The sequence below is a fragment of the Balearica regulorum genome, chromosome 27, assembly GCF_011004875.1.
Source record: "Balearica regulorum gibbericeps isolate bBalReg1 chromosome 27, bBalReg1.pri, whole genome shotgun sequence".
Taxonomy (NCBI): domain Eukaryota; kingdom Metazoa; phylum Chordata; class Aves; order Gruiformes; family Gruidae; genus Balearica; species Balearica regulorum.
This window is the reverse complement of record NC_046210.1, coordinates 469,120-496,918: the sequence shown is the minus strand read 5'-3', so window position 1 is coordinate 496,918 and position 27,799 is coordinate 469,120. Positions and strand designations below refer to the sequence as shown.

General features: G+C 43.0%; 2 protein-coding genes across 3 annotated transcripts in view; one reads left to right on the top strand and one right to left on the bottom strand.

Annotated features, from left to right (window-relative positions):
* The first annotated feature begins 361 nt into the window (after positions 1-361).
* GMCL1 (germ cell-less 1, spermatogenesis associated) lies at positions 362-20,907 on the top strand. Its single transcript, XM_075736677.1, has 14 exons — positions 362-667; positions 1,219-1,342; positions 4,148-4,244; positions 5,052-5,149; positions 5,637-5,749; positions 6,463-6,528; positions 6,695-6,779; positions 7,006-7,096; positions 7,573-7,713; positions 12,223-12,292; positions 16,993-17,068; positions 17,968-18,113; positions 18,319-18,406; positions 19,537-20,907. Exons 1-14 carry the CDS (start codon positions 486-488, stop codon positions 19,663-19,665), a joined length of 1,506 nt encoding a protein of 501 aa, XP_075592792.1. The 5' UTR covers positions 362-485; the 3' UTR covers positions 19,666-20,907.
* Positions 20,908-24,047: 3,140 nt separating this feature from the next.
* Positions 24,048-27,799, bottom strand: part of LOC104638278 (hexokinase-2) — a 27,290-nt gene continuing 23,538 nt past the window's right edge. For both annotated transcript variants that reach the window (XM_075736668.1, XM_075736669.1), the window contains 2 exons: positions 27,206-27,439; positions 24,048-26,365 (listed from right to left, as the gene is read on the bottom strand). In XM_075736668.1, the coding sequence (XP_075592783.1) occupies positions 26,221-26,365; positions 27,206-27,439 (379 nt within the window). In that variant the 3' untranslated portion in view covers positions 24,048-26,220. The remainder of the gene's footprint in view (positions 26,366-27,205; positions 27,440-27,799) is intronic.

Below are 27,799 nucleotides of genomic sequence, written 5' to 3'. Positions count from 1 at the left end.
TGCTGGAATTCCCCCTCCAGCAGCGCTTTGGGAAATGGTTTATAACAATCCCGTGTCCGTGCGGTGTCGGGGGGCAGAGCCGGGGGTGCAGCCCTGCGCCCCACTGCAGCTGCATCGCTGTTGCTGCTCCCACTTGTAACTCAACAACCCGGACAGCTCCTCTCGCTCATCCACCGCTAAGCAAGAGCTGTGATGACGCTGGGGCGCTGCAGCGCGTGACGTCACTGCTTTCTGCAGCGCCGCTTTTCCCGGGGACCCCCCAGCGCTGCGCCCCGAGACCCCCACGGCGCCGCGCCCCGGCGCATGCGCAGAGTGTAGGAGCGGCTGCGCCTGCGCCCTGGCTCCCCTCCCGGCGCAGGCGCAGAGGCGCGGTAGCAATGGCCGCCGCCGGCCGTCACTGAGGTGCAGCGAGCGCCGTCTCCGCTCCGGCCCCGCTCCGCTCCGGGCCGGCCCCATGAGGAGACGGCGGCGACGGCGGAGCGGCGATGGGCTCGCTGAGCAGCCGGGTGTTGAGGCGGCGGGTGGGCCTCCCGCGCGGCGATGGGGCGGCCGGGGACGGTGGCGGCCGGGGCGGCAAGAGGAAGCGCGGTGGGGCCGAGGGGCCCGGTGACAGCGACAGCGATGGCGAGGCCGAGCGGGAGGAGCGTCTCCTCAACACCCCCCGCAGGTCCGGGCTGCACCGCGGCCAGCTGAGGGGGGAACTGGTGGTCGCCGCCTCTGAGGGGGCTGCGGGCTTCAGTCACGGCCGTGGGCCTGTGAGGGCGGTGGGAAGGGGCCGCAGGGCCGGGGGCTGCAGGGCCGGGGGCCGTCGCGTTGGCCCTGGGGTGCTCGGGCATAAGAAGGGGCTGTGTAGGGCTGAGGGGCCCGGCAAGCTCGGGGGTGGGTTATGGGGACAGTGGTTGGGACACTGGAGGACTGAGCCCGGTGTTCAGGGGCCTGTCGTGCGTGAAGGAGCCGGGGGGGGGCGGGCAGAGATGGAGGGAAAGGGGATTTGGTGTAAGGTTGGTTGTGGGCCTGGGGCAGGGGTTTAGTGTCTTGTTTGCTTTGGAAAGGTCCCAGCAGCAGTAAACAAGAGTGGGGAAGTCATGGGGACACGGCAAGGGGGGCAGTCAGTCCCTTATGGGGAGAAAAATAATGCTGTCCAGTGCTTTATACTTGGTGTGGCTTCTGTAATGGGAGAATTGAAAGGAGTGTGCCTCTGTTTGCCTTTTTATATAGGAAAAAATTGAAAAGCACTTCCAAGTATATTTATCAGACTCTGTTTTTGAATGGGGAGAACAGTGATATCAAAATTTGTGCTCTGGGAGAGGAGTGGAACCTGCATAAGATATATTTGTGTCAGGTAAGCGGCTTCTTTCTTACTTGCAATAGATACTGTATTTTAATAAAAGAGTATCTGGTAAATGTTAAGTGTAACTTCTTTTTTTTTTTTTTTCCCATTATATTTCTGACTCACCACACTTTCCGTGGATGCAAACAATTAAACAATTCGTGTTGTGCTTTTGATAGTAATATGAGGAAGTATAGCTGTACTTGAAAAATTTCTTTGCTTCTATCTCTTGCTATTTAATTTTTTTAATCTACTCATCTTAATCTTGGCACATCCTTTGTGAAAACAGTCCTGAAAACTGTCTTTTGACATCCTGAGAGCACATTCTATTTGCAAAACAATTGGCTGAGAGTGTCCTGTGATGTTAAGACTATTGCAGAGCAAAGAAAGCGCTTCCAGAATGGATTTGTAAAGCGCACGTAACCCAGTTCAATTTTACTGTTTATTGGGACTCAGGTGTAGGAACCTAAAGGCAAGCTGCTGGAGCTGGCCTCTCTATTTGTTATGCTTTCTTGCCGCTTTTTTGCTGCGGCACAAGGAAGATACGCACAGAAGCTCTCTAAAAAGGAATAAATCTTAGTCCGTTCCTAAAAAAAAGATGCTATTTCTACAAGCATTTTATTGTGGGCTTGTGTTGAGGTAAAGTTCTTTGTGTTACTCTTTGTGTTATGGGAGTGAAGAGGTACTGTTGTCTTTACTGTCTGTTCTCTTTATTACTTTTCCTGTGATAGAAGTGGGGAGAAACCATGGCTTTGTCTTGAAATCTCTAATTCAGTTGTGCCGTTAACTTTAAAGGGGGAGGCTAACCTTGGAAGCAATTTGTTTGACATGAGAAGAGAAAATAACATCAGGTACTATACCTGAAAACGTACGTACTTCTTCTTTAGCTGTAGTCAAACACAAAGCAGTTTTATGTGTTAGAAGGTGAAGGTGTCACTGTGAGATGCTCAGCAGGTTGAATGCAGTTTCTCTGGCATAACAAGTGGTGGTAGAAGCGAATTCTTGATTTATTTTTTTTTTCTTGTTGTGTTAATGCCACGATTCCAGTGCAGGTACAGCAATTACTTGCATCAGCAACAGCGAGGGAAATTTCGTTGCTTTCTTGTAGGAAAGTGTCTTTTATTTTACATGTGTTAGAACCTTTTAAAGAGAATAAAATGAGAGCAAGAAAGGTTGGTTGTGTATAGGCAAGGATTGGCCAGTGGCAGCCATTTCTGGATAGAACAGTGGTGTGTTTGACTGGGGAGGACAGTTGGCAGACACAGCTTTAATTGTCCGCTCACTTTTGACTCTGTGACACAGGGAGGATATAAGTGGGTTGTACAGTCAGACTTACGTTGTACAGCATGAACAGGGTGGGCACGTTGTTGGTTCGTCCTTAGACTGGTGTTGGCAGTGATGTTTTTAATTGTCGTGATTCTGTTGTGGCTGTGTCTCGAGTTTATGAAGCTAGTCCTTCAAACTTAGTGTGGATTGGTGACTAAAATTGAATATTAATCACTTAACAAATGTTGAAAATCGCGATTTTGTTCTGTAGGGGCCTTGTACAAGTGATGTTCTTGTGAGATGAAATTTTGTGGTTAAGTTAACCATGCTCCTAAGTCAGGTTTCTATTTCAATTCAAACTCTATAATTGGAATTATTTTACTATAGGTAAATTATTTTTGGAGGTTAAAAATAACTCTTTTAATGAAATTACAACTCCTCCTCTGCCTTGTTGAGCAGACTATCTCAGACAGAATGTTTCTATTTCCCTAGTCTCTCAAGTTATTGCACTTAGTTTGATAAATGACAGTAAGGTGCTGCTCTACTTGTGAATGGCAGATCTGAGAAATGGACAGTTTCCTTTTTCTGATACTGTTTACTAAAATGATAAATTGTCATGAAATTGAGGAGTCGATCTGCATGGCAAAGCTAAGGTAGCCTCATGAAGATTGGTAAAATTAATAAGGTCCTGGCTTTGAGAGTAGTGTGGTGTATGTCATCATAGTTAGGGGATATGCCGAAGGATATTTACGTAATCAAATCAAAATTGGATTTTATGTTATTTGCTGCCCTGAGTTGAAATGCTGAGTTAAGAGGTCAGGGAATACGGTACTATACAAATAGACTTTATTTTTTTGATCTCTCAGGTAAACTTCAGTGAGTGATAGCATCTCATAATGGGCACATCTGCTGCTGAGAAGGAAAATCATGAATCCTAGTAGAGCAGTATATTTCACTCCATTTGGATGGAAACCTATCAAATTCTAGTTTTATATGCCTTACACTTTATAATAAAAGGTATATTTACATAAATGGTGTATGTGTATGTGTCCTTGGTATGAGACTACAACCTTGTACATTAATTTGTATGTCTTGCATGCTCTTATTTGTTCTGTTGATTTTTATTCCCACCCACCCCCTCCACCCCCCCGCCCCAATACCCAAACTGGCATTCCCTAATGCCTGCAGGATTTGTTCTCCACTGGTAACGTTAAGGACTTAATTCTTGGACTATTTGTATCCCTATTGGTGGTGTGGTTTGTAGGAAAAGAGCTTATATGGCTTTTCTGGCCCTTTAAAGCTCTTTACTTTGATTAGATGTGTAGTCCAAATTTTCTATACACGCTTTCACTTGCAGAAATAGAGCAACTACAATTAGCCCTTTCTCAAGTATGTCAGAATGTTTTAGCTTGTGAAGAGTTCCCTTAATACATTTTGTTCTGCATAAAGGTAAATATTAACGATTTTTCATTCCATGTGCTGCTTTTGAGAGTTTTAATTTGAATGGAATATCTTACTTGAGTTCTTTTTCTCTCATCTTCCCTTATATAGTCAGGCTACTTTTCCAGTATGTTCAGCGGATCATGGAAAGAATCTAGCATGAACACTATAGAGTTGGAGATTCCTGACCAAAATATTGATATAGAAGGTAAGTGGAAACCTTTTATTTTAACATAAACTCTGAGGGTAGAGGTTACGTTGAACCTTACAGAAAATAACTGATTTTTTAAAAAACAATTTTCGAAGTAGTAAATAAGAAACTTGAGAGAATGAGTTCTGTCCTCATTCAGTTTTGAGCCTGACTTGAATTCAACACCACTAGAGTTGAATTCATTTTTGTTCCTCTGAGTTGGGAAGCTGAAAAGAAACCACATGTCCTGTTGTTTTGGCATCGGGACTCTTGAGATCAGTGTATGCAACTCTCGTGGAGACCCAAGTGTCGGACCATGAATCACACCTTCATCTGTCTGGTCTTGAAAAGCCACCAAGTGGAATGCTTGCAGGGGACTGATATGAGTTGACAGAGCATTTTGCCGTGGTTCCAAGCACCATGGAGTGAAGAAGCCGTGTTTTTCAGAAGAATTGCAGAGAAATTTGTAATATCATAGCACTATCACATTATACTGGCGACTGATGGCAGAGAAGGATCGTGAGGTTTAGCTTCTTTTTATTTAGTTATACTGCTCTTCACATTGCTCTGTGGTGTGACCTGGTGGCTGTTTTAAGATGAGTATTTTGTTTAAATACTGAAAAGAACTGTATTTTGCTGGTTTATGCCATGTTTTGTATTCTGTTTATGTGTGTGTGCTTGGGCTGGTAAATACTAGCTTTTTATCCAGAGCAAATACAATTGTAGAGAATGTGTGCGCTCAAGTGGTTTGGTTATATTTAAGGATTCTTTTAGTTATCCGTGCTCAATGTCCTATCTTTTGTTTGACACTTGTACTCTTTTCAGCTCTACAGGTGGCTTTTGGCTCCCTATATAGAGATGATGTGTTAATAAAACCCAGTCGAGTGATTGCACTTTTAGCAGCAGCCTGCATGCTGCAGCTTGTAAGTAATAAATATGCAATATTTTAATGCTTTCTTTTCAGATAAAGATAACAGTTCATAATACACTCACACACGTGTACTGTTTCACCCAGAGAAATGAATCATCTTTTCAGACTAAGCGGGGAAAAACCCAAGTATGAAGCAGTGGTTTTATTTAAAAATGCTATGACTAAGACTCAGTTGTAATATTAAGTGCCGTGTTGAGAATCATATCTAGAAGTAGAGTAAAATATGTTTTAACAGCTCATTTGTTGTACCCTGAAGGTATTCATTAAGGTTTTCTTTCATGTGATATATTCTTAAGAAAAATCTATTTTTCTGAGGAACGTTGGTTTAAATTTTCTAGACAGCATAGCATGGATCATTGCAAGGTGTGTGACTTTGGTAATTGTTCAGGCATGAAAATTTGCATGAACTGCACAATCTTTGACGCTTCCTATTGGGAAATTAAAACTTTGAATATTTGTGGGTTTTTTCCTCCCCACAGGATGGCTTAATCCAGCAATGTGGTGAAACAATGAAGGAAACCATTAATGCAAAAACTGTGTGTGGTTATTATAATTCAGCGGGGACATACGGGTTAGACTCTGTGAAGAAAAAGTAAGACTTACTTTCTCCAAGCTGCTTTGTACTTTGCTAATTAAAACTGTGAATTTGCAAACAGTAAAATAATGCCCAAGCTAATTATTTTTAAAGCTATCTGACTTGGGCTCTGCTTGTCGTATTTAGTTTTCCAGTTTCTACTATAATCAGTTACCTTAAAAACAGAATAGATTATAGTAGACTGATTGTCCTGTGCTGTGAATAAATTAATTACTAACGTACTTCAATAAAGACAATAGGTTTGGTCTTCAGCATGACAATGAAATAATTCTTGTGCTCATGGACTGTTTTATTGCAAAGCTGCTTTAATATTCTGAACTTAAGCTTAACTTTATCTTAATGTGGAGGGATAATTACGGATTTGGGAGCAGAATGCTGAGGTTAGTGCGAACTGCTTCCTCCTGCTGTGAATTAGTGTGTTCTGAGAGCTTTTTGTGGCATTGATGGTACCTTGAATTTAGCTTTCACTGTACCCTGAGAGAAACTAAACGCAAGTTTGAGCTACAGAAAAGTTTGAAAAAAATTATGGTAAACTTCATGGTTTTGAAATAACTCTTTTTCATATTTTTATGTATTCATGTCTCGGGTTAAAGCAATATTTCAAAATCATGTGGTACCTAATCAGGCTTTGTGAGCCTGAGCACCTGCTGCAGGAATGTTGACATAGATAAGAAAAAAACGAAGGTAGTAATTCCTTGCTTTTAATCTAGGTGCCTGGAATGGCTCTTGAATAACCTGATGACTCACCAGAGTGTTGAACTCTTCAAAGAACTCAGGTATTCAGGCTTCAGTTAACTTTGAGTGACAAAGTACAATTTCTTCCAAAGTATATAGCTCGCTACAAGTAACTTTCTAGGCTATTGATGTTGCTTGTTACCTAGCTTGCTTTTTTGGTTTTGTCTATGCTCTCTTATAGAACTCCTATGACTTATTTTTTTCCAGCATAAACCTCATGAAACAGCTGATTAGCTCTTCGAACCTATTTGTAATGCAAGTGGAAATGGACGTGTATACTGCTCTCAAAAAGGTACTTAGCCCCAGCCCGACCCTTTGCTTTATGAAGTTGAACTCCTGAGTAGCAGTTGATTTGTAACGCAATCAGAATTTTGGCCTTTTTTGATATTTACTGAAAGTATTTAATAGAGTATTCTTTGTAGGAATCAATGCATTATGAAAATGTTCCTTTAATAATGCATGTATTACTTGTTTGCAAGCTTCTTCAATTAATTCACTGGTTTGTTTGTTTTACCTAGTGGATGTTCCTTCAGCTAGTGCCTTCTTGGAATGGGTCTTTGAAACAACTCTTAACTGAAGCTGATGCCTGGTTTGCCAAGCGTAGGAAAGGTAGGGTTAATTGGCATGCCCTTGGATTGGGGAAGACGCAGGTTAGAAGTAAAATATGATAGCCTTCCTCTGCTTCCAAACTCTCCCATTTTCCCTGGGAAGGCTTGCCTCTGCCAACAGTCCTCAGCATCAGATTCTCAACACTGATGGCTTTTTCACTGTTTCATGCATGTGTTTTCAAGTGAGCAGATATGGTCACTGCTTTTGCTTTGTTGCTTTTGCTATTGTTCAATTAGGATAAGCTTTTGTTGCCTTCTCACTGGAAGGCACTAGTGTATTTCAAAAGAGGAACAGTTTGGTCTAACACTTAGCTGAAAGGATTTGAATGTAAGTAATTTCTTAATTTTAGCTGCAAAAGATGATTTGCCTGTCCATAATAACTTCCTCTAATCAGTAAGTTAAAATTCAATCTCAAATACAGGGTCTGGAAAAAAACTTAGGAAAATAAATTGTAATACAGGTGCTCTGTCTTGCAGATTTTGAGGATGACACTGCATTCCTGGAATCAGAACAGGGGAACGCGTTCCTGTCTGTGTTCACACACTTGAGATTACAGTATATCATCAGTGACTTGGCATCAGCCAGAATTATTGAGAGAGATTCCCTAATACCCTCAGGTGAGTGAGTGCTCAGCTTTTTTTTTTTTTTTTTTTTGGTGTGCCTTTTGTTTTGAGTGCCTTTCCTAGCCTGTCCTACACTAGAGTAATTGGGAAGATCTCGGTGCATTTACTGGTCTTCTCGCTCACGTGTATATCTCCAGCGTCTGAATTGTGGCTGAAGATCCAGCAGAAGTTGAATATTAAATTTACATGCGTATCAGTCTTAATAGGCATGCACATAGGTGTGATAAGCATTTTGTTGATCAGTCAGTTTATCGAAATACTCTATAATCAATGCATAGTACATTATTAGTGTTTAAGTGACCCCAGAGCCCCAGGCATGCAAAAAACCTTTTCCTTTTAGGAGAGCAAAACTTGCTGTGGCTCAGCTGTTTTCTAGCCATTGTCTTCCTAAAAAGAGCTGGGTAGTTTTTAATAGGATTTGGAATAATCCCTGAAAATGAAAACCAGAGTGCAAGATGCTGTGAACTCTTCTCCCATCTTCAAAGACAAGTATGTTATTTACAGATATTTAGGATATTTTTGGAGGAGATAGGATATTTACCTATTCTACTCTTGTCTTTTTATTTGCATTTTGACTTGTATAAAATACATCCTCATTCTAGGTCCTGGTGCTTTTTGAAGCCCAGAGAGTGAAATGCCATTTGATGTTGTTATAGATTACTGCTATTCATATTACGTTATCACTGAAAAATAAAAAGCCCCATTCTCATCTTGCTACTGAAGTTTGAGTTCACAGACAGGCTTTGGTCTTTGCTTGGAAACTGTAAACCTGGCTGCTGATAGATGTGTAAGACTGGAAGTGAGTTATCAAGCTGGACTCTCACTTGAAAATGTTTTTCCACTCTCATTCATATCTTTTATCACATGAAACACCTGCCCTTCCTTCTTCCTTTTTGTTTTTTTTTTTTAAATGTGTTTTTATTTTCCCCTCCCCAGGGTTAGTTGTGCTCCTTCTAACAGTGTTTGGACTTCTCATGCTCTGCCTTTGAATTTGGCTCCTGGTATCCTTGCTCCATATTTCACTCTGTTCAGTGTCCTTTATCATAGTTGAATCTTAGCATTGAATTTTGCATCTTAACTCTGACAGGTTTTTTTTCCCTAGCTCTCATGTACACAGCTTTGATTTTTATTTTTAATAGGCATCCACAGTATAACTATCCGTTCGTCTGTGCGTCTGTGATGTCTGATTGTGATTTGTAATTCCAAATGTCAATTAAGACTGCTTTTATTGAGCTGTTTATTACTCTTATTTGTAAGTTTTTGGCATCTGTGTTCTTGTCATCTGCCCATACTTGTAGCCTTGGGGATCATTTTAGACTCTTGCCATACATAAATATTTAACCTGTCCTTGAGTTACACTGATATCTTCCTCTAAAATTAAAATTATTTTTTTCATCTCATATTGGCTTTTTCTTTCATGCCACCATAGATGTCAAGACAATGATATAATGCCAAAACAGACTCATTGGGGTATTTCCTCTGAAGCCTACTAGCCTGATCAAATTGTTAGATTTTAGCTTTTAAAACACTTTCCTTGCCATTAAGATGATGCAGTGAGCATCACTTTACTCAATTTGTCTGTCGTGTACTGCTGTATCCTGTCTCTGCCAGAAATAATGGTTTAGTTGCTCTTTGTAGCATAATGTCTGAATAACTTTGAGCACCTCTTTCTCCCACTTTGAAATGTTCGAAGCATGCAGCTGTCAGAAGCAGAATTATGAGACTCTATGAGAGGGAGTACCTGTGGGGAGGGGGTAGGGTCCTTTCCTCCTGAGAAATCTTTTGGTCTCGAGTGAAAGTGGACAACTACTACTGCTTAAATGTACTGGTAGGGAAACACCCAGTTCTAGTTTAAATTAATGCCTTAATAGGTGGAGAAGAGATTGTCTTCTGCACTAGTTCTGACAAAGTGAAATACAAATGAAGTCTGTTATCGCGTGCTCAAAATGTCTGTTTAAAAGGGTTCTGTGAACAGCAGGTGGAGGCAGTGCGTTATAGACGCTGTGTGGAGCCGGGCTACGGTTTGGGTGAAGGGTCTGGTCGGTTATGTCCAGTAGATGGGGCAGTTTTTGACCTTGAGCAAGTGATAAAACTTTATATTATGTATAAAAATCCCGGAAGAACACATCTGATGTTTGATATGTGATGTTTTATATACTCAAGTGATGTACAAAGTAAATATAATCCATCTTAATTAAGATTGATATTGGTGCAGATTATCATCAAAGTGCAAAGGCATCTTCATTTTGTAATAAAAAATAAGATAACTTTGGGTGAATGACCCTTTAGCTCGTTAATTTAACAATGACATGGGAGAAATGTGGATTATTTCCTTGTGAAGTGGCTTTGTCAGCATGTGGATCAGATGTTGCAAACCACTACACTGGATTTCCTTCTCTTAATGTTGCTGTTGTTACCACTTACCAGAACTGTGATGGACAGCCTTATCTTAGTGTTCTTCACTGGATAAATTTTGTGCCTATACTCAAACCCAGAAGCCTTCTATCTACGTTTGTCAGAGAAAGAACGTTTCTTAAATTGTTACAAGATTAATTGTAACTTTGAGGTTGATTTGCTTATGCTTATTGAAAAAGAATGTGTAATTTTCGCATAGTTCACAAGGCTTTAGAGAGCAAAGTGTTTACTCTTTTGTAGTTAACCAGTTCATAAGCTGTGATAAATGCTGAAATAAGCTTGGTCGCTTTGTAGTCGTACAGTGGGAAAGGTAGGGTGATGACAATGAGTGCGTGATTAGTGCAGGAAGAGTATCTGATGTTTATGCTCTACCACTGATTATTAATTAAAATTCTTTAAAAAAGCTTGAATTCCAAGAGAACTGGGAGGGAAGAAGAGCATCAAGTGGAGACCTTAGTGTGTGTGATGAAGTGGTGTTAGAGTTTAATGTTTGATAGCCCTTGTAATCTGTTGATACCAGTTTCTAGCTAAAAGCTGCATTAAGATCAGGAACTCTTGCTCATCATTTAAAAGGAGGCTTAGATAAATATTAGTGGTGCACTTTTGAACCGATTATTGGCTGCCAGCATCCAATCTTTGGGGTGATTGCATCGTACCTGAGAGAGTCTACAACTGTGGAAATTGCTGGGTAGTTTGTATTACAGTGTAAGACCTTGAGAGTAGTCTAGAGGAAATTGTTCTCAAGGAGGTAAAGAAGGAAATAATCTCAAATAGTTGAAAGAAATGGTGTAACTTTTTTTTTTTGTACCCTGTGTATGCGTAGGACCTGCAAGAGAAAACTGAAATACTGTGGTAGGAGTTCACAATAGAGAGTCTGTTCTTGTTTGCATAGAAAAGATCTAAGAGACAGAAATACATGTGTCTGTGTGTAAGCAAAGTGTTTGTTGTTCTGTTTTACCTGTTAACTTCTGAACGTTTCCTAAGTAGTATTTTTCCCTCCTAATGTTTACAAATTAACAGATGAACTACAGTTTAAATATGATGTATGAACTAGAGCATCTTCTCGATTTTTATATGTGTACATATCTACCTCCTGATTTTTTTAAATTCTTTTTTTCCTTCTAGCACATCCATTCTCTGTTTCTCACCTGTGTAGTTTTCCATTAATTAGTTTTTATACCTTCTGTTGTACTTTGGTTAATCTGAATCTCAACTCTAGAGTTAGTAGGGCAACAGCTGGTTTTAATTTTTGCATCTGGCACTTTTGAGGCGATCTCAGCACTGTGATCTCACTTTTCCCTTCTATCATATTCATCAACTACCTGTTCTGTTTTCGTAGTAACAGTGGTTCTCACTGTTCCTATCGTCCCAGTTCATTCCTCCATAGAGTTTGTTCTTGTACGTGACCTTGCATACTTGCCTCAGTTGTCTTGACTAAGACCTTACATATTGTGCTTTTGCGTGCCTGTGATGCCTTTTATGTAACTGACTTACAAGCTATTAGTTTTTGTTCTGTTTTCTCTCTTGGTTGCAACTGTTAAATTAATACAGCTGATAAAATCTTTATGGTGTTCTCAGAGGAAGACATGATTTATGATTATTCTTAGTAGGGAACAATTTCTGTTTGTTTTTGCCATATCCGTGATAAGTTACTGTTTCCTTTATCCTTTGATTCTGTTTGCTTCTTGTTTAACTTGTGTAGAATCCCATAGGGGATTCAGAAAACAGCATCTTCTCCCAAGAGCTTGTTTAACAAGCTCCTTGGCTTAACAGAACTTGCGCACCGAGAAAACGTGTTGAGTTGCATCACTTCTGGCAATTGTGAATGCTTGCTAAGACGAATATAGTCCTGAGTTACTTAGTGTTAGCTGTTGATTTTTATCTGTACTGCTGCTTCTGTAGTTGAGACATGGCGATGAATAACACAAGCACATTACCAGGTGGTGGGTTTGCATAGGCCTTCCAGTTAATAAGTGTAACCTTACTATTTCAATGTCATTTTATTTCTATATTTCAAATGTTTATGAACATCCCCATTCCCAGCTCCAAAGACAACACCAAGCTTTTTTTTTTTTTTTTTAATTTTAGAATGGCTGTCCTCTGTTTACAAACAGCAGTGGTTTGCCATGCTCAGAGCAGAACAAGACAATGATATTGGGTAGGTATATTACAGGCTTTCCTTTATTTCTTTCTTAAATTAGAACCCTTCCTCTCATATAAATTCTGACATGATTAACCTTTGGAGTTTACATTAAGAGCAGCAAGGGGGGAATCATACTTCAGTGGTTTTAAACTCTGTTATTCTCTGTGGAGCCGTCTGTTCCCTTGAGCTGGCCAATCTCTTATCCTTTAAGTAGTAGAACTCTAGAAAACTTGTATAATGCCACCAGAGGTAAATGCTGGGGAGGGATGGTCTGTATTTCCTTTTACATTGCTTAATGCTTCTCACCGGTACTTTGCCTTGAAAGATGTGCTAAGGCTGTGAAAGAGTAACTTATTAGCCTTCCATTTTAAGGATTTTAGGAAAAGTACTGCAGATGGAGAAGAAGCCTTTTGTGTCCTGCTTCCATCCTCCCTGGGCTAGGTGGGCAAGAGGTTGTGGTGCAATGTAACCAACTGTATTGGTGTAGAAGGCAATTTGTCATTTTTTGTTTATGCAGGGATAACTCCACGCTAACCTTTGTCCCTGCCTCTCCCATCCTAGCCTCCCAGGCAGTGAGCGAGGGCCCAGCACCCAGCAGGGCTTGGCATCCTGTGACGTTTTTGCCTCATTCCCTTCTAATTTCACAGCCTTTTCCCCATCCAGTGTTTATGTTTGATAACTCTCTCCACTGCCGGCACCCCCAGCTTTTCACAGGCAGTGTATACTTCTCCACTGCTAAGACCCTGTTCTTCCCGTAATTCTCCTATTTTATATCCTATCTTTCCTCCTTCCTAGACCACGTGCTGCACTGTGTTGGCACTGCATTGCCACTGAGGAAATCCCATGACAGCTACCGGCATGCATGTGTTGTTTCTGTGCCCTTTCAAAGATTTGCATGTAGCTGTACTTCATGTAACACCCCAACTGGTGTCTGTGTGTGTAAAATGCATAGTTGGGTTTCTTGAGCCTGCGCCCAAAAAGGGTTGTTGGTGGTGATGGCTCGGGCAGCGAGGCATGTTGATTTAATGTATGTTACATGTATGCATGTGATTGCAAACTATTTCCCTTCCTTCTGCTTGCTTTTTGCCGTGTTGCATTGAGCCAGGTCCCATGATCTCTTTCTAAATACCAAAACCATGGCAAAGTGCAACTGGGGGAGTGGTTCCTGCCTTTGTCTTCTCTCCTAGTGCACTTTGTGCAGAATAAATGTCAGGTCAGGAAGCTGCAAAATGTTAGTTACCTTTCAAAAACTAGCAAACCAACTTCTTTATTTTCTTCCATCGGTTCTGTTAGCCCAGCGTTTGCCGTTCTGAAGATGAGCGTGTTCAATTGCAATGGTAGGCTTCACTTATTAATTGCAGTCTGAAAAGCTAAGGACCGCTGTCCTGATGCGAACCAAAGCCACGCAGTCTGTGGCAGCATTCAGCAGTACAGTTACAAATCTCCCACCTTCCTTTAAAGTGAAGACTAAGTGTTCTCTGGGTGTGCTTCTCTGGCAGTGAGTATTTAAGGGTTTTCCAGGTGGAGGTTTTGGCTGGATCGTTACTGAATGACCAACCACCAACAGATCTGTTCTTAAGTATGTACGGTTCTGTTCTGAAACAGCTTCTGCTTTAGCCCCAACACCCCGTGGCAGTAGCTTCCATGGCTCAAATGCATATTATATAGGAAATATTTCCTTAGTTACTTCCTTTTGATGTTAACATGTAATAGCGTAAAAATCCCCACAACTCAGACTTTGGCCTTAAGAATAGTCAAGATCTTTAAGAAGTGGTTCTCTTTGTCAACAGCAGTGCTTTAGAAAATGGTAAAGTACATAATTGTGAATCTCATCATCTCAGCTCCTACAGATTAATGTTGTGTGGTCATAGCTTGTTTCTAATACTGTTGTTTTCTGGGGAAGACTTTTCTTCTAATGCTGTCATCGATGTGTCTAATAGTAGATGATCGTGCTTTGTGCGTTACCTTCTAGCTCGTATGGGAACCATAGTTAATATGAAAGTGAGTATTAACATAGTCATCAAAATTCTGTTGTAAGATAAGACTGTATATTTGCTTATTTTTGATGTCTTTTGGTGGTTCACTGTAATGCAGTGAGAGTACTTTAATTGTCAGCCATCAGATATACATGCTTCTGAAAAAGTAAGCTGTCATACAAAACTGAAGTGAAGATGATGGGATTCGTACAAGCTTTCAAAAAGATCAACTTTCATATTCAGCTACAATGCTGATCATTTCAGTGACTCTTGGAATGAGCAGAGTATTTTTCCACATTTTTCTTGCTTGTCTAGTTTTCTATTTTGCAATGTGGGATTTATTTATTTATTTATTCTAAGACAGCTAAAACTGAAAATCTCAGGCAGAGAAAGTTTTACTTAACAATAGACTTCTGTTTGCCCGGACCTCTTATTCTGGTGTTCGTTGCCAAAGTCTTTCATTAATGGCAATGGTAAGAGGTGGGTGACATGTAGTGTTTCTTCTCAATGTGTCTTAGCTTCTGACTTTAGTAGTTTACAAACTTAATGGTTCAAGGTGGCATCCAGGTTACCGTTTGTTTAATAATCAATAAGGGACTAATTGTCTTTGAACAGGCTGTTCTCTGGAGTTGTGTGGGAGGGAGGTGGTGGGGAGGTATGCGCACGTGTGCATGGAGTGCTTCCCTGTAGTTATACACAGCTCAGTTGTAATGTTGCTAGTCCATAGCACGCAATTTCTGAGAAGATAAATGTTATTTGAAGTCCTGAGACCACTTCTGTCTTCTACTGGCAAGCTGTAGTATCACCCTGCACCAAGATGCCTGTGGTTTGTAACTCATGTCTTAGAAGGGAAGACATGCAACTGTTCCTTTGTATTAAAACCAGTATTTTGGACACATGACCAACCTGTAGCTGAAAGAAAAGAATTCCGGTTTTTATTTTATGCAGATCTGCTGCCCTTCCTCTCACGCTTCCTGCCTGTATAAGTATCTTAATACATTTTTTCCCTCAGAGATAAGGATGCAAACTTAGTAAGCTGAGCAGAATGTGGTCCGAGTCCCAGTGAGCTGAAGTAAGGCTCTATTTTCATATCCCACCTGGTGCATACCATAATTGCACCTGCTCATTCTAAGACTACCAACATGGAAATAACATTGCTTTGAAATGCGTGATGTGGTTTGCTGTGTTGATGACTTTAGAGAGGAAAAAATGTTTCTCTTCTACTTTAGGTAGTTTGCATTTAAAAGGACTAAACATTTTACACTTCAGAATTTTTTTTAGTGTAATATGGAAGTTTGTGACTTTGAACTGTAGTTGCTCAAGGTTTACTTGTTGTGCTAAAGTGGATCACTTTTTTTCCCTTCATTAAACATTTGTTCTGTGGCAGATGTGAGACAGATCTTTCAAGTCCATGTCTGGAATCGTTTCTACTCTAATAGTCTCTTCGGCAGTGTTTAAGAATGAAATAGAATAACTTGACTGTTCGCTAAGCGTATGGTAGGCCAGTGTAAGTGGTTAAAGCTGGAAGTTTTGCATTTTCTGAGGCTGCTTAAGGAATTGAGGGGGGGGAATACTAATGTCTGTCTGAACATTATGTACTAATGTTTGTGAAATTTGTCACTAATTAAACAGAAATAAAGCTTTTATCACCATTACTGAATTCAGGTTAGCTACATAACCAGTTCAGCTAGAAGATGTGGAAAAAAGCACACGGGAGGTTCTTGGGTGAATTTGGTTAAGCATGAGTAGCTTATTTGCTTAACTTATTCATAAAATACTTCATCTTCCAGGATTGGTTTTTGCAGAAACGGGGGGAAAGAAGACCACAGGCTGAGTTTGTTTGTAAAAGCTGTAGCCGCAAGTTCTTGTGGTGTGTGTACAGTAGGAAGAGAACAGATGCTGCGTTGTTTCTTGCTTGTATAGCAGGAAGTATATTGTTTGATATTACAGGTTTATAATTTAACTTGCGTGTGGGGGTTGCCTTTCATTGTGATTCATAATCCTCACTTTAAGCGTTTGTCCTCAGTGTAACTTGAAGACTTTCTGGCAATGGTTGCTTATTTGGTTAATGATGTAATCATGTCTAAAGTTAAGTCAGTAACATACCTCTGGAACACTGGGACTGATTTTACTTAATGCTGGCTCTGCAAGATTTTTCTCCGTGTTGAAGTGCCAGTGAAAACTGTTGGGTGAAACAAGTTCATGTTGGTATAGGATGACAGAATCAAGCAACTTGTTGCAGTTCACGATCGCTGTGGGTAAACTTTTTTTAGATAAGTTGTGTAACCAGACCCTTGAGAAATCTTTCACAATGTCTCTGTGGGCACTTCTTCCTAGCCCTGCTATTCTGCAGAGTTCTGCAGCTGTTCCTTAGCAGTAGCACTCATTTATCTTTGTGCCTGGTAAGTCAGGACTACTGCTTTTTAAAAAGGACTTTGGTTTTTTTAGGAGGATTGAGGAATGTATTTAATTGCAACAACTATTATTTTCTTATCTGCAAAGATTCTTTTATAAAAGTCCTACCTAACTGAGGTTTATATTGCAGTTTTGTAGAGTAGTTGGAAGTTCATGGGATAATTTGGGTTGGAAGGGATCTGAAGAGGTCATCTCGTCCAATCTCTGCTCAGAGAAGGGTCATTTGTATGGTCAGACCAGTTTACTCAGGTCTGTTCACCTTTCCCACGTTAAAGTACCGTACAAAGCTGTTTAAGTGTCCTTAAAGGTGCACTTTTCTTGTAGGCCTCAAGAAATAAATAAAGAGGAACTGGAAGGAAACAGCATGAGGTGTGGTCGAAAACTTGCAAAGGATGGTGATGTAAGTACGGCACGTGGCTAAGTCTGTGCATAGCTGACATGTCTAAGCCATGTTAGGTATTTTCAAAACATGTAGGTCTTAATTGTCAAACTGCATCAAAAAGATGTAATGGAGATGGTACGTTAAAGAAATTATTTTGTTCTCCCTAGAAGGATGAAAACGCTTGCTGTCTTTGCAATGAATAAGGAATTAATGTTTTAATTGTGCTTTTGTGCTGCAAGCAAGCCCATATTTGGAAAAACTTTTAGTGTGGGAAAGGAGGGAATGTAGCCATCGCTTGTCATTTGAGACTTGTAAAACACATGTGGTTAAAATACAGCTCGATCATGGATGTCTTTTTTTTTTTTTAACTCGAAAAGGAAGCTTTCTAGATAAAATGTGTAATAGTTACAGCCAGAAGCCCTGTGCGTTCCATAGACATATATTTGTCTTTAGGTAACGGGTCCTGTGAGAAAACAGGAACCATGAGGTTTTTCCCACTGAAGTCACTTAACATAACGATGTTGTATTCTCCATGGAGTGCTTAAAGCATGAATGGGACCTGCAGTTAGGTGCTACTTAGAAATACAGCACCAGTTAGCAGAATACAGAAGTATTTTAGATCGACTTGTGTTAAATGTATTTTTGTATGTTTGGAAGGTGGCTGATACTAAGCTTGTCTCGTGTAGTCATCTGTCTGCAAGGGCTGGCCTCTAAAGTGAGGGGTTGCCTGCCAAGATGCCTAATATTTCAAATAGGTGTTGGCAAGGATCCTTGAATCCACCTCACATCTCTGTGGCTGAGAATCCCATTCCCAAGCTTGATTTGTTGGAGAAGTGGCACTTACCATTCATGTTGTAGCAAATACTCAGACTGTTTTGGTGTGGCTTTTTTTTTTTTTTTTCACTTACCTTCTTCAGTACTGCTGGCGGTGGACTGGGTTCAACTTTGGCTTTGACCTTCTTGTTACTTATACAAATCGTTACATCATTTTCAAACGGAATACGCTGAATCAGCCATGCAGTGGATCAGTCAGTCTGCAGCCTCGGAGAAACATAGCCTTCAGGTAAACAGTAACCAAGAAGGCAGACCCTGTGGTGTATGCTAAAATGTCTTACCTTAAGTCTCTCCATCTGTGCTTGCATTAAATTTTGTTGCCACCAAGTTAGTTATGTTTGAAAATGTTATTCTGTCTCCTTGGGAGAAACTCTTTGTGCTGGAAAAACTAAGTTATGGGAGACTACGTAATTTAACTCTTGTTATATCCCTAGGTTACGTCTAGCCTCTTTTGATAGCAGTGGGAAAATTATTTGCAGTAGAACGACAGGGTATCAGATCCTAACCCTTGAGAAGGACCAGGTATGTTTGTGGATTTTTGAGCTGTTGAACTTGAGTTGTGAAGTCTAAGGCATGAAAAAAAAAATGCTGAGAAGTCAACAGTGCTTTTGAAGAGGAGTAGTTGTTCTTGTTGTCATTGCTTATGTGGAATTTCAAGTATTCCTTTTATAGGTAGTGGAAGATGAAGCTAATTTGTGAAGCATAACTAGAGTAGGATAGAGTAGATTTCATTAATGGTGAAATTAGTTCCCATGGTGCTGCTGAAGCTCTCTGCTGGTAGTGTAGTGTTCTGCTGGATGACTGCTTGCTTTCCCAGACTTGGAGCACTGGTGAGACTACCCGTCTGAATAATATGTCCATCAGGCTCCTGCTTATTTAGAGGCAAATTCAGAGTTTGTTTGAAGATTCTCTTCTATTGTAAGCTGAAGAGTTAAAAGAATGTCTGCATATTATTCAAGGGAGGTATTTATTACTGTTAAAAAAACTACATAAAGGCCTCAGAAGAGTGGTGTTTTCTTAAGAGAATGTGCCCATTTCCACCCATCTCTGACAGCAGAACTTAGTAAGGAATGCAAGAGACTTGATGATCAAGTTTCTTAAATCCTAATCAGCAGTGATACATAGATGGTGAGTACATAGAAAACTGTTCCTTGTAAATGCCATCCTTACTGTAGGATAAAATTTCAATTTTGCTACCCCAAAACCAGTTCCTAGAGTAAAACCGAAAAAGTCCTACCAACAAACTGTGATTTGCTTTAAAGCATAGACTGTTCTGGATTGCCTGGTTGGTTAAATCTCCCTAAATTGATAGTGGCAGCAAAGTCTTCCTTTCTCTCCAGTGTGCTTGAAGGTAAAGTTTGCTCAGCTGTTTCTTACAGATCGGTTAGCTTTGATGCAGAAGGGTTGGCAGCACTGGGTCAAAGAGTTATAAGCATTTTGAGAATGTCTTATCAGTGTTAATATGATAAGCCATTTGCTTAAGGGGAAGGTGAATTACTGTCTTGGAGGGTTTTTTTATCTTCTGCTTTTTATTACATAGGAATTAAAATGTATAGAATGACTGTTACTATCAGTCTTGTGTGCTTTGTGATGTTACTTCTCTCTCACAGCATCACTTGCTATGCAAATGTCCACTGTGTTTTGCTTTGCAGGAGGAGATCGTAATGAATTTGGACAGCAGACTCCTGATCTTCCCGCTCTATATCTGCTGTAACTTCTTGTACACATCACCAGAGAAGAAGGCTGACAGTGGGGCACTGCCAGATAATTCAGAAACCTGAGACCTCTTCAGTGGAATATAGTAGCACTTCTAGAACTCCGTATGCCTGCTTTAAGTTAAATGCCCTGCTGACGCACAGAGCTTTGACAACAAAAAAGGCCTTACACTGTAGCAAATATATATGGCCTTAGTATACTCCTATGCATATCTGAAGAGAAGATCAGAAATTATATAGGCCAAAACTAGTTATCCCATTTCTTGTTTTTTATTTCTGTTCTGCATCTTCAGACAGTAGCCATTCCGTGTTTGAGAAATGTTATGCTTTTATTTTTCTGGGCGAAAACTGAGCCAAATTGGAAATAGGGAATTTGTGTGAATTACATCTTACGAACTTACCTGTCAGATCCTGAGCACACGTTGTAGGACATGTGGCTTTTGTTAGTGTGTTTTGGGGGGTTTTTAATAACTGATCTGTAAATACCAGATCTGTGTTCTGCTTACTTTTGTGGTCCTTTTCCATTAGGGCCAAATACATCTGTGCAAGCATTGCCTGTCAACTTTTGTTAGTTATTTAACTGTACGGACTTTCGAACCTCCTTGGTTTTAAGCCTTTATTGTATCTCATATACATACAATTCTTTCTTGTTCTTGGGCTTTTTTTAACGTTGTGGCAAATTATCTTTTTTTTTTTTAGCATGTGAATTTGCTAATAAGGATGCTCATAAGTGAATTATTTTTTTCCATGTACTGCAAATACTCTAATGTACTCACCATCATTTGAGTCTATTACACAGCAGCGGCTTTCAGCTAGGATTCTACTGAACGCTTAATGTACTCACATGAACCAAATGCCAGTTTTTAAACATTGTTGTTTTTTGTGATTTGTTTTAATCGTTCCATTGGGAATATATCCCGTTTTAGCTCAGGAACTTGTGACCTTTGAGTGCCTTTTGAGTTGTATGTGTTAACACAAACTTCACATTACTTCAGCAAGGTCACAGGATCCAAAGTAAGAGCTGGGAACAAGGGATTCCTTTTCAGTTGGTTTGACGAGTGAGTCAAGTGTAAGAGGTACCCTGCATTCATTCTTTGTATGTGTTGGGTTTTACGTTTGTCTATGGCAATTTTGAATTCTTACAGCAGGATTTTTGGATTCAAAGTGGGAATTTTGCCTCTTTAGTAGCCTATTTTTTTAATGTTGTCAGAAAAGTATAAAAACCATTTGTACTTTATAACAAGGATAAAAATGTGTTAGGCAAGATGGAAAAACGTGGTGACTTGTCAATAAAAGATTTCAAGTGGATTGCTCACCGGCGTCTATCCTTTTCTGCCACAAATAGCTTTTGCTGTTGGATTCAGCCCGTGGATACACCTCTGTATAATCCTGTGTTGCCTCATATATGTCTTTGGAAGCAGAAAGCAGAACCATTTTAAGGTGTTTGTCTGCTACAGTGTCAAACTTGGTATTTAGATACTTAAGCAAGCAGTTTTTCTTTTTTGAACTAGAAGTACCAAGACTTTAAAACCGTCGTTGACTATGTGGAAAGAAATACAGGCTGCTTGTTAATGGCAGGAGAGAACAGGCGCATAAAAACCAGGTAGTTCTTATGTAATGCCAGGGTTCAGATCTGAGCTTTGGTGGTGAGTTGAGCTGTCACGGGGCTCCTGCTTTGTGCTGAGGGCTTAGCACCTCCTGTTCTGGTCCAGATCCTGCTCTGCCCCTGCACTCTGCTGGTTCCCAGGACCTCGGCTCGCCCTGGGCAAGCCATTGCGGCGTGCCAGCGCAGCCCTGGCCGGCAGACCCCCGTGGTGGCTGTTGCGGCGTGCCAGCGCAGCCCTGGCCGGCAGACCCCCATGCGTGCCCACCCTTGCTACTGGGGAACCACCACCCTGCAGCGTGAGGAGGATGTGGGCTCTGGAGCGAGAGCTGACATGAGACTTATCTCAGTGGTTTTTTTCAGACATTAACACCCCCTTCCCCTTATCTCTGGGTGTCCTCGTCCTACCTGTGCCCGCCCTTGCCCTCCTGGTTGTGGAGGGACTGCGGGTGCAAGGAAACAAGTCCCTTCCTAGCTTTGGTCCTTCTTCCCAGTGGACAGGATTGGGGATTTGGGATGGGGCAGTGGTGCAGGTGCCCTTCCTAAGGGATTGCTGAGGAGTGGCTTGGGGCAGGGGTGAGAGGAGCACAGAAACCCAAACACATCACAGCTTACCCCAGAAAATGGGTGGTTGGTTTTGGTTTTTTTCTCTCTTTTATTCATCACTGACTAGGAGCAGCAATTGTGGCAAAGGGGAGCTGAGAAGTACAACACCACACTCGGGGAAAACGGTATGAAAAGTACAAAAATAAGGAAGCCTATATATAATATCATTGCAGTCAATTACTAAAAATAAATACTGTAAACACAAAATGACATCATCAGGTGAATCTACAGACACTCATTTCTGCTAGCAGCTGAACAGTCTTTGGCTTTATTTAACTCCCCCTGCCCCGCACGGAGCTAACACCCCCATGAAGATGCATTTTCTTTGCTTCAGGCCAGAAAGTCTTGATTTATCAGGGACATCACAAGGTAAATAATTTGACTCTTTCTTACTCCAAATTACCTTGTGATCAAGAATTGCCTCTTTTGCCTTCAGTGACTGCTTTTTTACCAGAGCAAGAAAAATGATCTGTCAAAAAAAGGCGTTTTCCTCTCTGCTGGAGGGGAGGAAATTGTGGCGAGGTGGGGAACAAAGGCTCCTCCATTTCAGTTTATGTTGTTGCTGTCTTGTACCTTGTCGCCCGTTGCATGGGTGCTTGTGGTTTTGTCATTGTTTTATGCCTGTCCTCGCTCCCCTCCCATGCACTGAACCTTTTCACTCTCTTATCTCTTGTCAGATAGCCCGGGCACGTTTGGATTGCCTGATAAGAGACAGCACAGAGGCACCGAGGTCAATCTACCTCCGAGCAGCTTCAAGGCCAGAGATCTACTCATCCAAGGTGCTCTCGGATGCTCCTCGTACATCTTGGGTGACTGAATATAACGCTGCTCCCTACACAGCCTTTGACTCCAAGAAGGGAAAGAGACAAATTCCTCTTGCAAGGCTCAATTTGCTGCTTGTATATACACTTCAAAAAAAGCAGTAACAATAAACTCCTGTCCAAAGTACCAAGGAGGAGAGAAGTGCCGGGGAGGGGAGGTCAGTGTCTCCAGCACAGCAGCTGACACAGTGGAAGACCCTGCTCTGCTGCCGGCGTGGCCAAAGAACGTGCCGGCACGACACCAGGAGCGCAAAGAAAATGCATCCTCGTGGGAACAACCAAGCAAAACAAAAGCCATCCTAAATCCAGAAAGCAGCGCTTCTTACTGGGGGAGAGAGACAGACTGGGCAAGCCAAGTTGATCAGTCTGTCCATCTCTCCCTGCATATAATAGATTTCATCTTCCCTTCATATCAATAGTTACGATTTAATCTTCCCTTCTTCATTTTAAACACATTCACGTAACATCCCATGGCAACATTTCGGTGTGAGGTTACAACCCCACCGAAGTTACAATCAGACCGTACAGCAAACATCGCTGGTGCTAGTCCTCTTTGAGACAGAAAGGAGCACAAACTTCTCACAGTGTTAAATCAAAACCTTTCGTACAGCCGTGGGCATCTCTGCGGTCACAGGTTAACACGGGTGTCTTGTAACGCTTCAAGTATTTTTAACTGGGAACGTTTCCGACCCTGCTTCATTCTGCGTCAAAGCAAAGGGGAAGCAAAAGCTTTCAAGAGCCTCGAGGATACCCAGGCGGGTATCCATCTGGCCCGGCCCAGCCAAAAATCCTCCCTGACCTCACAGAAAGTTTAGATCCGCGTCCCTGAGCTTTGTCGGCCCCAGGGAGCTGCTGCCGCCGCCACCCCCCAGACCAGATGCTGGGGGACAGACTAAAAGCAGCTGCGGCCCGGATAACGTGCGCTGCCTTTGCCTCCTCCATCGCGGGAGAGGAGAAACCGCTTGGCAATTCCCCACCACCCTGCGAGCTCGGGGCGAATCCTGCCGCTGTAAAGTTACAGCCCGTCCTTTGCTGCAAAGAAGGACCAGGGCAGCGAGGTCACCCGCTCCGCTTCCCTGCTAACCAGGTACTAACCACCCACGGCGTCTTCTCGCCCTTTCAGTCACCCACTCCAACAATTTGCTGAACTGGAGCCTGAATCAGCTACAAACGCAGAGCTGCCCGTAGTCCCAAGCTTTCCCGCTCTCCCCCCAAAACTACAGTTGTATAAACTTTTTAGCTCACTAACTGATGCAAACGCTGCATGTTTCAAAAAGGGTACAGCTGGGTAAGAGTTTAAAAATACAGCCGCTAATGCAACCTTCTGCGCGGTGCAGCAGGTAAAACCATTTCCGTTTCAGTTTTTAAGCAGGCAAAATGCTGATCTTCTGAGGAAAGAATCACACACAACTGCTTGGTACCGTATTAGAGGATTTCTGTATCGTCTTTCAAAAATTTATTTAACATCATCTAAAACTTCCACTAAACTTGGTTTCTTACATTATTTCTATACACAGTCAGATTTTATTTGTTATAATTGTCTTGAGGCTTATAAAAAAAATAAGCATTTAAAATGCCCAGAGTAATTTTGCTTTAAAATTGTGCTACTGAACTTGACCCCCAACATAGAAGAGAGACTTTTGGTAATGAGGTTACCCCAAGCAGTATAAAAATATACATAAAAATAGACAAGAACTCTATCCTCCAAACTGAAGGTCTGCTCATGGGAATTATTAATTTTATTTTTTTTTTTGTACATCACTGGAATTTCATTCTCTTCTGCTAAATATTTACAGAAACATACCCACCCCTCTCTGTACACCTCTGCTCGCTCAGGCAGAGAACTGCAGCGTTTAGCTCAGCCGTCCGCTTTTCTGTTGGCAAAAATTAATCGCTGCTTTTCGCCACGGGTGCACGAAGTGATGCTACGGGCGCGCGCGTCCCAGGGAACGCTCCCCGCCAGCCCTGAGGATGCCAAATGGAAATGAGGTGACACTGATTATTGCTGCTGACCTCATCGAATGGGTTGAGATCGCCTTTGCCGGCGCCTTGCTGCGAGCCCGCACGTACCGTCGGCGCTCGAGCCCGTGCCGAGCGTTTGCTGGCCCAAGAGCGTTTGCGTGAGGGACGCGGGCTCAGACACGGGGCCCTGCAGAGCCCCCGGTTATTTCACCGCGCGCTGCAATAGGAAGCAACGCTTCCAGAGCAAAGCAGGCTGGGCAGGGCAAGGGGACAAAAATTCAACCTCTCCTTAGGTTAAAACCAGCCTAATCCCGAAAGCTTCGCTGCAGGGCCCCGCTGTGCATCGCATCCCTGGCTTCCTGGTTTCCCTTTCGTTCTGGTGATAAAGTCAGAATGCCTGAACCTCTTGTACAACCATCCTCAGGAATCTGGGTCTCTCTCTCCAGTCTACCCCAAGAAAATATTAAATTAAAAAAATAACACAAGAAAAAAAGAAAATAAGTATTCTGTACTGTTCTTAAACGACATTAAAAGGTGAAGTCAAAACTAAGCAATATAATCCCCCCCCCGAAACTATGTACATGAAAAGACGTAAGATCTCTTGAAACATAAATATACAGTGTATAAATCCAGGTGCCACCTAAAAGACTGAAGACGCAGAACTATTTCACAGACAAAAAGCAAACCAACTCACCGTGCCAAGCGAGGACACACGGCCACGACGTTTGGGGTGGGTGGGGGGGTGTATTTGCAGGGAAGAGACCGACCCATCTCGGTGGTGGTTCCTTGTGTTCACACGTGCACCAGGGAAGGGTGCCAGTGGTTTCCAGGGGTGTAACACAACCATACGTACATGCCACATTACTACACTCTATTTAGGGTGCGGGTGAGAGGTCGGGAAATGGGATTAAACCCTGAGTCCCCAATTATTTCCAGGCACGTGCTCTGCTGGAGCAGTTAACGGGGCACCTCTAACTGGGATCCAGCAGGTTCTTTAATATTGCTCACCAACAGAGATACTTGGTATCTCTCAGCGCAGACTCGGAACATGCCGGTTGAAATTCTGCGCCCTGTGCTTTAAGAGTTACCATGACTTTCATGGAAATAATACAGCCTTGATCAGGGTAAAAGACTAATGGAGGTCTTTAGCCCAATCTTAAAGAGGTTTGCTTTCTACAGCACGGACACGCTATGACTCCGACGTACATAAATAGGTACCGGTTACCGTAAAGTGACAATGCAGTGTCTTAATTATTCTAGCATTATCCTCTCTGCTGTTAGGGAAGATGTGAGTGGTTAGGAGACGTGGGGAGGAGAGCTGGTGTTTGACAGAGGCTGCGAGCGGAACAGGTCCGGCTCTAACTGGAAGCGTAGGTAGACAGCCAAAAGACACTTTTAGCTTTACTTGATACGCGGTTTTATGGCATGCAGTAAAACTCCTAAGACAACTCTATACAAAGCACACAGCATCTCCAGTCCCACTGGTGGTATCTCAAGAGAACAAGTAAAGCTAAGAGTCTGCTTGCGAGGGGAGGCCACGTGTGTGTGTGTGTACGGATGGAGGGAGGGACGGGGTGGGGAAACGTCCTGCTTTGCTGAAACCAAGCTCTTCGGCAAACCTCCTTCCTTCTATCGCTGGCCGGCCTCCCGGATCCGGCAGGCCACCGCCGTGATCAGCGCTGCGCCCTTGCCGCTGCCATCTTCCGACTGGAGGAAGGTCACTTCGCACTTTGGAGACAACTGCTTCACTGTTTCGCGCATGATGGTGGAGAAGCTGTGGGGCACAGGAGGGGAAGGAAGAGGTGCTGACTGAACGTGCCTTGGGCTGGCGCTGCCAGCCCTGCGGGGAACAAACCACTTCACGCCTCTCGGCGTAGCTGCCTCCCACGGCACCCTGACCAGTGCTACAGACACAGAGGAGAAAGCTGGATGGAGAGAGACGTTTCAGGGACGAGGCTCTGGAAAGCACGAGGCTCCATGCTGCAGCTTCACACCCACACGCTCCCTCTGCTCAGAGCCAAGCCTGAGCCCTTCTCTAGTCCCACCAAGGCCTGAGAGCACTAATGAACCTGACCAGCCTCACCTGGGGGATCTTCAGAGCCCTCCCCACACCCACGGGCCCCTGAGCCCTATTTAAGCTCAGCCTTGTGCTTTTGGTCCCTGTCTGAGGAATGTTGCCTCAGGAGCAGCAGCCCTCAGGCCAGGCATAGTCCTGTCTGCTTGGCTATGGGCCTTCCTGATCCCAAGCATGGTCTGACTTCGTGGTTTAGACCTGCCTTGTCCCCATGACTTTGCCTGATGAGCTGGACTCTGGTTGAACCTCGCCTCCATCTCTGGGACACCCTGGTCTCAGGGATTGGGCCGTGGCCGGTGCCAGGTCCCTGCTGTGTCATCTGTCTTGGTGCCCCCTGGTTCTTGCTGTGCCTTGACAGAGTTTGGGTCAATTTGTGAGTTAGGGGCAGCCCTTGAGACCCTAAAATATCTCCTTTCCTCTCCAACTACCCCGTGAAGCTTTCCACACTGGCTCTTACTCAGCACCCCACCTGCCCAAGGTGGGCCACTGCACCAGCGTGAGCCTCTTTGGAGGACAACCGCACACCACTGAGCAACTCACTGAGGGTGCAGCTTGTAGAGCGTCCCATCCACGCCGACCGTGACCTTGAGGAAGTCCAGCCCGCGGTTCTCCCGGATCTTGTCCACCACTGCTGCCATGCCAGCCCCGCAGAGCTGAGCTGCCCGCCGGGCCACCACCGTGCACACCTCCTTCACGATGATGCTGTCGTCACACGTGGACTCCAGGCCGAGATGCTGGAGGATGGAGCGGACCTGGAGCAGGGCCAGGCAGTCACTGGGGAGGACACGAGGGCCAAGCAGCGTTAGGAGCTGGAGCAACTTGGACGTGTGGCTTCCTCTTTCTTATCTACGTCCTGCAGAGCCCAGGGACTCGCGGCTCGGCTGGCACTGACTGGAGGGGCTCTGCTGCTCCCCTCTAACCTCAGCCTTCAGAGCCGGACGTGGCTCGGATGTCACAGCCTAATCAGTGAGGCTGTTCCGGGACAAAGCCACTGACTTGGAGCACGGCAGCAGTTTACCCTGGGGCCCCTCCCTGTCCAGGGCAGAGGATAGAGAGATGTCTGTGTCGCCAACTCCAGACGGTTTCCTTATCTCTCAACACTGGCACTGTCAGAACCATGTGGATTTTGCTGAC

What these genes read in the sequence shown, in the direction of transcription:
- GMCL1 (XM_075736677.1), top strand. Translation starts at nt 486, where the DNA reads ATGGGCTCGCTGAGCAGCCGGGTGTTGAGGCGGCGGGTGGGCCTCCCG. An exon ending in TTAGACTCTGTGAAGAAAAA is followed by an intron (nt 5,750 to 6,462) that starts GTAAGACTTACT and finishes CTTTTAATCTAG; the next exon opens with GTGCCTGGAATGGCTCTTGA. An exon ending in TGTATACTGCTCTCAAAAAG is followed by an intron (nt 6,780 to 7,005) that starts GTACTTAGCCCC and finishes TGTTTTACCTAG; the next exon opens with TGGATGTTCCTTCAGCTAGT.